General features: G+C 52.2%; 1 protein-coding gene and 1 long non-coding RNA gene across 2 annotated transcripts; one reads left to right on the top strand and one right to left on the bottom strand.

The window, feature by feature from the left end:
- Positions 1–933: 933 nt before the first annotated feature.
- On the bottom strand, positions 934–5,147 carry LOC119286119. Its single transcript, XR_005140271.1, has 3 exons — positions 4,900–5,147; positions 1,739–2,294; positions 934–1,658 (listed from the first exon to the last, which is right to left on the bottom strand). It is a non-coding gene; the product is annotated as an uncharacterized LOC119286119 (long non-coding RNA).
- Positions 1,516–4,660, top strand: LOC119286118 (laccase-22). Its single transcript, XM_037565467.1, has 6 exons — positions 1,516–1,671; positions 2,008–2,159; positions 2,515–2,759; positions 2,843–2,974; positions 3,073–3,996; positions 4,068–4,660. The coding sequence occupies exons 1-6, from the start codon at positions 1,564–1,566 to the stop codon at positions 4,196–4,198; spliced, it is 1,692 nt and encodes a 563-aa protein (XP_037421364.1). The 5' UTR covers positions 1,516–1,563; the 3' UTR covers positions 4,199–4,660.
- Positions 5,148–7,866: the final 2,719 nt, after the last annotated feature.

Genomic DNA, 7,866 nt, shown 5'->3' with positions numbered 1-7,866 from the left:
ATGTCACCTCCCAACGCGGCACTGTGGGTGAAACCCTCGCGCTGCCAACGACAATGAGGGCTGCCGCCAACCCTTTGCCGCAGTTTGCGCCACACCCCACTACCAAAGGCGGCGGGGAGGATCTTTGCATCGACGGCCTCCGCTTCGGCTGGGAAGACAGTGGTTGTCTCACCAACGATGGAATGCTGGGGCGGCAGCCCCAGGAGGCAACGGTGTCGACATGCACCTCCCTCGCGGAGGTGGTCCGACAGTAGCCTACGAGGTGGCAGATCCGGAGCCCTCGCGCTCGGATCGGGTGGTGAGGCGGGCCGTCAGTTTGTGGCGGCGGCGAGCTGCCTTGCGTGCCTGGTCATGTGGCTTGGGCAAGGACGGTCACCGGAGACTGTTTGCTGGCAGGCTGCAGTGATGATGGATTTGGTGAGCTCCGGGCCAAAGCCTAGCTCGACCTTGGTCGATGCCGGCGTCGACTATGTCCTAGGACGTCATTTCCTTTTTGGAGGCGTCATCGTGGATCCCCTTCACCACCATTGTCGCCCCGGTCACGGGCTCTCCGGGTGAAGCACACGCACCACTTACTAGATAGACATCCATGATCCATCTCTTCCACATCACCAAAAGCGGTTGCCATCTCCATCCCCGTCCCCATCCCCATCCCCTAGGCTAAGCTAATTCCCGTCCCTCCCTCCCTCCCTGTACACCTGACAACTAGATGTATCAATCAATCCGTTGATCGATTTGTTTCTGCACAAACAAGACAATATATGGTTGCAACCGGTCAATATAGCTCATGTATATCAATCTAAACGACACATCAAGCCTAGTAATATCTAGCTAGTGATCTGGTGCATAACAAATTGCACTATGAGATTCTGCACGCCACTGAACTTACTGATAGCTCACTTGTCACATCCGGCTAATGTAATTTCAAAAGAAGACCACTAAATTAACCGAGGAGCCGTGTTTATTCTGCCTGCGCTAGTGCTAGGCTATAAGGCTCAGTGCATGCAGCTTTGGGTTGCTTGTACTACATAACATACATACGTTGTACTACATGGAAGTGGACTGCAAGTTACTTAAAGATTGATGGCTATTAACCGACACCCGTACTAGCTACAGCACTGGCTGGTTAACAGCACAAGTGCTCTTCCCAGTGAGCAGAGACAGGTACGTGGAACCAAACTCCAAATCGATAAAGGTAGATGCACTGCAAGTCCTGCAGATGGCTACTCATTTGTACTAGTATGTAAAGGAGTTAGCTGGGTGCAACTGGGAGCTACCTTTGCATATCTGCAGGTGAAAACACAAGAAGAAATTACCTGCAATCTGCACAATTCCCAGCACAGCTAGCCAGCCTTGCCAAGCAAGGGTTTCTCACCTAAAATGAAAAACGACATGGCAGCTAGAAACCCAACACCGCCCCAGCCCCCTCCCTGGGCCATTAAAACCATGCGTCGCCCGGCCTGTCATTCCATGCAACCAGGCATACTGCACTGTCTCGACTCACAGGCATCGTCGTTCGTCCTTGTCTCCTCCGATCAGGTAGCTCTGCCAGTGCCAGGCAGCATGGCCATGCCTCGCCGTCTTGATCAGCTGCTCCTCCCCCTCATGGCCAGCTGCTTCCTGCTTCAGGCTCTCAGCGTCCATGCCATCACCCGACACTACAAGTTCAATGTGAGAATCTTAACACAAGCAGCATATGCTTTCATCATCAGAAAGACACATATACGTAGATACTCACCGGAGGAGCAATAAATAGCTAATGACTCTTTTCTGCATGTAGCCAGGGTCGTATAGCATTGCACCACTCTTTACACAACCCGATATGGAGTACAATGCTTTCTTTGCCATAATTTCGAAATGTCATTTTCCTTTCTGATGCAACATAATACTGTGAAAACCAATCTGGCCCAGCGCCAATAAAAAAAGACAAAACGGCCACCCTTACACCATGAGGCGGCTACAGAACTCAGGCTGCCGTGATGGTTTACCATGGTTTCACTCGTGCAGGTGGTTATGAGGAACATGACACGGCTTTGCTCAACCAAGTCCATCCTCACTGTTAATGGCAAGTTCCCGGGGCCGACCCTCTATGCAAGGGAAGGCGATAATGTTCTTGTCAAGGTCGTCAACCATGCATCTCACAACGTTACCATCCACTGGTAAGACATTCCATGCTTCAGCTGCAATTTATAGCAGAAAACTGCCACCTCAAAGTAGCAACTGCATGCCCACACATATAAAAGACAGCCTCAATCTTTCTGGCATGCTGTTGACGCCTGAGAATTTTTCATTTGCTGGAAAAGAAGAAGGAAAAAGGTTATGCCAGCTAAACGTTACAAGAAGGAACATGTTTTACCTTTGCATTCATCTAAGGAACCACGCATCCTCTCCGTTTTTTCAGCCAAGACACATCCTTTCCATAGACAGGCAAAAATAAAAGAAAATTCATACATAATATATTCATATTTATGCAGCACACATACGTATATAACTTTCTAACTGAATCATTATCAGGCATGGGGTAAGGCAAATCCGGACTGGGTGGTACGATGGACCAGCCTACATTACACAGTGCCCAATCCAGCCAGGGAGCAGCTTTCTGTATAATTTCACCGTTACTGGCCAACGTGGTACACTCCTATGGCATGCCCATATCAACTGGCTGCGGGCTACCGTCCATGGTGCTATTGTCATACTACCCAAGCTTGGAGTACCCTACCCCTTCCCTGCTCCTCACAAGGAGGCAGTTGTTGTCCTAGGTATATGTATAATTGATCCTCATAATTGCTATTAATCGAGAATAACCCATTCAGCACTGAAATTGCTTGATGATGCGCTGCAGGTGAATGGTGGAAAGCTGATACAGAGACTGTAATCAACCAGGCCATGCAACTAGGAGTAGGACCCAATATTTCTGATTCCCACACCATCAACGGCCACCCTGGTCCGATGTCTGATTGTGCCTCCTCCCAAGGTATATGAATGAAGGTGCTACAACATCCTGTTATTGCAAAGTCTATAAATTTCCATTATAGAGTAAAAAATTGGTTTCCTGATGAATGTTTTATGCAGATGGATTCAATCTCGATGTCGAAAATGACAAGACATACATGCTCCGGATCATCAACGCTGGTCTGAATGACGACCTATTCTTCAAGATTGCCGGGCACGGACTAACTGTGGTTGAGGTTGATGCAGTCTATACCAAGCCATATAAAACCGATATCCTGCTCATCACTCCAGGCCAGACTACAAACGTCCTCGTCACTGCTGACCAAAGTGCTGGCCGTTACCTTCTCTCAGTCTCTCCCTTCCTGGATGCTCCACTACAAGTTGACAACAAAACAGGCACTGCTACCTTGCACTATGCTAACACTGTCTCTGCCACAGCACGCCTCACTCTCGTCAAGCCACCACCACAGAATGCCACCCCTATTGCATCAAAATTCTCTGAGTCGCTCCGAAGCCTCAACTCCAAGGAGTACCCAGCCAATGTGCCACAGACAGTAGACCACTCGCTTTTCTTTACCATTGGTGTGGGTGTCAATCCATGCGCAAACTGCATTAACGGGACCAGAGTGGTGGGCACAATCAACAATTCGACATTCGTTATGCCATCCACCCCAATTCTCCAAGCCCGTTACTACAGCATTCCAGGGGTCTTCACCGAAGACTTCCCAGCAACACCACCACACAAGTTCAACTACACAGGAAGTGGCCCCAAAAACCTTCAAACCATGAAAGGAACCAGGGTTTATAGGCTGCCATATAATGCTTCAGTGCAGGTCATACTCCAGGATACAGGGATCATATCAACAGAAAGCCACCCGATCCATCTGCATGGATTTAACTTTTTTGTCGTTGGGAGGGGTGTTGGTAATTACAACCCCCAAACCTCCCCTTCCACATTTAACCTCATCGACCCCGTTGAGAGAAACACCATTGGAGTTCCTACTGGAGGCTGGACAGTAATCAGGTTCAGGGCAGACAACCCAGGTAGAGATTTCAATCCTACATTACCCTACTGCTTACTAGAAGGAGTTGCTTGATATGTTGTTCTATTCCAGGTGTGTGGTTTATGCATTGCCATTTCGAGGTGCACACGTCATGGGGACTCAAGATGGTCTTTGTGGTGGACAATGGGAAAAGACCTAGCGAGACTCTAATTCCACCACCCAAAGATCTTCCCCAGTGCTGATTACAAGAAGAGTAACCGGATTCAGTCCAACTATGAAAAACAGATGCTGAAACTTCAACAGTGGTGATTTACTCAGTGTGCTTTTGCTTGACTCCTTTGGTCACACATTTTCCTTTCTCTCCTTTTGATTTGTTTGCTTGATTGCCAAGATAGTGTATACAGGAGCAAAAGACATCAAAGCCTGAAATTAGCTTTTGCTGTCCTATTAACATTTTCCCTTTTTTGGAATAAATGGAATTGCATGTGTTCGCATGCACATGAATTTGGGAACTGGAGAAAGCTCAGTCCCTCCTTATTTTTTTATCCCAAATAAAAACTGGTGTTCTAGAAGGCAGCTAACGTATAACTGAATTTTACTGACAGACAGACATTAAGGACACATTCCTAACTCGTGTTAAACAAGAGTCTGCCACAAAAATCTGTTGTCTAAAAATTCCATGTTTGGTCCTGATCCATGATCAGTGTTGTTCTCTTCCAGGAAGGAAGACGGAAGTCATAACACCCTACAGCGAAATTGGGGAGCCTAAGATTATCTAAATTAAGATCAAGGATTGTCCCAAAAAGGATCTTCTTGCTCCTGCTCAAATCAATCTAATCTAAGACGAGTTGCCGTTTTTCTTTCTGCGAGGGAAAAGGAAGCCAGACAGATGAACCTCTACCCTAGGAAGATTGTAAGAAAAAGAAAAGAAAAAAAGACAAACCTGCAGGAGTGTGCGAGGAGGTGGAGCGAGAGGCTGGAGAGAGTCTTGTCGAGGCGGAGGAGGAGGAGGAGCGCGAGGGCGTCGTCGTCGAGGACCACGCGGCTGATGTGGGCGAGGAGCCAATCGCCGGAGATGGGGTTGAACATGGCAAGCCCCCTTCGAGCATGAGCGCCGTTGGGGGATGTTCGCCGATGAACCCCAACACGCCACTACTGCAACGGCTTGGGGATGCCGGGGGAAGCTACAGCTTTCAGAGCATCCATATAGCCTTTTTTTTTAGGGGGAGAGCATCCACACATAGCCGAACTCGTATCCTAACCTGCCCAAATGGCCCGGCCCGGCCAGGCACGGCAAGTACACGACGGGCCGTGCCGGGCCGGCACACGGGCTGCCCTCCCAAGGACGGACCTTATGTTACATTGGCCGTTTGGCACGCCACCAACGTAAAATTCAGCCTATTCAGAATGTTTTGGACCTATATTAGGCCTATTGGGTTGTACAAAAATAAAAATAAACGGGCCATGTCGTGCTGGCACTCGTGCCCAGCCTCACGGCCAGGCACGGCCAGATTATAACGTGTCGACCAGGCCCACCACGGATCAGGCACGCGGCCAATCGGGTCGGCATGCTAAGACCGGCCCATTTGGCCAGGTTTCTATCCTAGAACTCCTCCACGTTTTAACTCTTTAAAATATGAGAAGTTAGAAAGTGGCCAGGCCTCAACGAATCTTCGGATTTAACTTTTCAAATGAATTAGACATAGGAAGTGTATTTCCCTCTTCTTCCTTCTTCTTTCTTCCACCCCGCCCAGTCAGGTAGCATCTCGGCCAAGCACACCTTTGGTATGTCACCCATCCCTGACCTCGTCGCCTCACCATCGGCCTCCGCCACCAAGGTGTGACGCGCCCGCTGCCTAGCTCCCCGATGCGAGGAATGGCGCGTTGGACGACTGAAACTAACCCAAACAAACCAAGTGCTGGTAATTCCAGTGCGCGCGACAGGTACTTATCGTGACCTCGTACCAAATAGCTAGCGCGCGGGTCCACGACGATTTGGCCCAAGCGAAGCATTAGGCCAAAACACCTAGCAGACGCACGCGAGTGGCATCCTAGAGCCCCTCCACATGCTTCGGCTGCACCTCTGTATCGTGCACGCATGGCTGTTGGACGCCATCTCCATTCCACGGAGAGTGTGGTGCGTGGGCACCACCTCTGTGTCATAGACGTGATGCGACCGGGCGACGTGCCTAGAGTGCGATGAGCATGAGCCACCGCGAGGATGACGAATGTGAGCTGCGAGATCGATTCTCCTCTTGATGTTGTTACATTGTTGTATCGTCGCATGTTGACAACGCCATGACGAGATGCCAGGCGCTGGGGAGTTTGTTTGTGATATGTGTGTAGTCGAGCCCGAAAGTTATAGGGAGAGTCCTCGCCATGGCTACTACACTCTGCGCTCCATGGTGAGGCGGAGATACGGTGGCGGTCATCCCGTCGTGGTGAAATCACGGCAGATAACATGGGATGGCTAAAAGTGGGGCTGCGTTAGAACGCCGGTGGGTTTCGACGGTGTGACGCCTGGATAATTAAGCTACAGTAATCCTCTGCTAATGATGCCACGTCACCGCGATTTACTGTTGTTAAACTCGCGTTGGTTCGAATCCGGTCCAAATTCAAATTTAAAATAAAGTCAAAAATAAAAGTTTTCATATGTCAAAATTAAACAAACTGTGGAATTTTTTTCCATAAGTGATTATGGTGGTGAACCAACATTTTTGTAAAGTGTTTAGTGCACTAAAATTAAATAAACATGTTTAAAGAAAATGATAAAAGAAAAACCTCCCCCTCACCCTGGGCCGCTTGGCCACCAGAGCCACTAGGTCGGCCCAGCCGGCCCACCAAGCTTCCCCTGGTCGCTTCCCCCTCCCTTCTCGTTCCTCTGCCTCGATCGCTACAAGGGCGAGGTCGACCCCGACCACCTCGCCGGCCTCATCGAGGGGATAAGGGCAAGCCTACGCCTCCTCGATTCCCCGCAGCCCACTTGCCCCCTCGTCAAACCTTAGCGTGCCCCTTCCCTTTCCGCTCGCCTCTCCCCCTCTCCCTCCATTGTACACGAGTGCCTACATCGCCGCCGTCGGCCACCATGCCCCCCACCGCCTAGGACCGTGTTCGTCCGCTTCACCGTCATCCTCTGCATCCACTGGTGCCACCCGTTGGAGCTCCTCGCGCTGCAGCGCCGGATCGAAGCTTCTTCCTCCTCAAGTCGCCGACGAACCACGGCGATGCCGACCACCTCTGCTGCTCCTAAGCCACTCGACGGGCCTCCTTGCGCCTGCTTGCTGAGCGCCACTCCCTCTCTCTCCTACTCCCCGCCTCGGAACGCCGTCGTAGGCCGTTATCACCCCGCGCCCGAAGCCACCGCAGCTCGCGGTCGACGCGGTTCCGCCCGTGCCCCCCATGCCCCTTGTCCGCTGCCCCGCCCCCCGCTGCTCCTGCTCGCGCCGGCCTCGCACCCGGCCGCCCTCTCCTCGCTCCCGCTCGGTGCCTGCGCACGCTTGCCGCAGCTACCGCCCCGCACTCCCGCTGCTCCACGCCTCTGCATCCGCCGCTCCCTGCTACGCGCCTGCGCCGTGCATGCTCTGGTCCTGCTGCCGTTGCAGTGTTGCTGCTGCTTGCCATAGGGCCGCGGCAAGCCGCGTTGCTGCTGCCCGGCTCCGTCCCTCACCGCTCGCTCCGGCTACTCCTGCAGCCGCCCAGCGCCGTGGCCGCCCTGCACCCTGAACCCCCGCTTGCCCCTTCCCGCTGCTGCCTGCTACTGCGTCGCTGGCCGCCGCCGCCGCCGCCGCGTCCCTTCGCCCTGCCCGCGCCCTCCGCCCCGCTCCGCCGCGTGTCGCCTGGCCCCGCTGCTCGTCGCTCCGCCCCTGACCCTGCACGCCGCTGCCCCTAGCCACCGGCCCCAGCCACACTG

The sequence above is a fragment of the Triticum dicoccoides genome, chromosome 4A (assembly GCF_002162155.2).
Source record: "Triticum dicoccoides isolate Atlit2015 ecotype Zavitan chromosome 4A, WEW_v2.0, whole genome shotgun sequence".
NCBI classification, from domain to species: domain Eukaryota; kingdom Viridiplantae; phylum Streptophyta; class Magnoliopsida; order Poales; family Poaceae; genus Triticum; species Triticum dicoccoides.
The sequence above is the reverse complement of the archived record's forward strand: the minus strand, read 5'-3'. Positions and strand labels throughout refer to the sequence as shown.

What these genes read in the sequence shown, in the direction of transcription:
- LOC119286118 (XM_037565467.1), top strand. Translation starts at nt 1,564, where the DNA reads ATGGCCATGCCTCGCCGTCTTGATCAGCTGCTCCTCCCCCTCATGGCC. An exon ending in CACAACGTTACCATCCACTG is followed by an intron (nt 2,160 to 2,514) that starts GTAAGACATTCC and finishes AATCATTATCAG; the next exon opens with GCATGGGGTAAGGCAAATCC. An exon ending in GGAGGCAGTTGTTGTCCTAG is followed by an intron (nt 2,760 to 2,842) that starts GTATATGTATAA and finishes GATGCGCTGCAG; the next exon opens with GTGAATGGTGGAAAGCTGAT.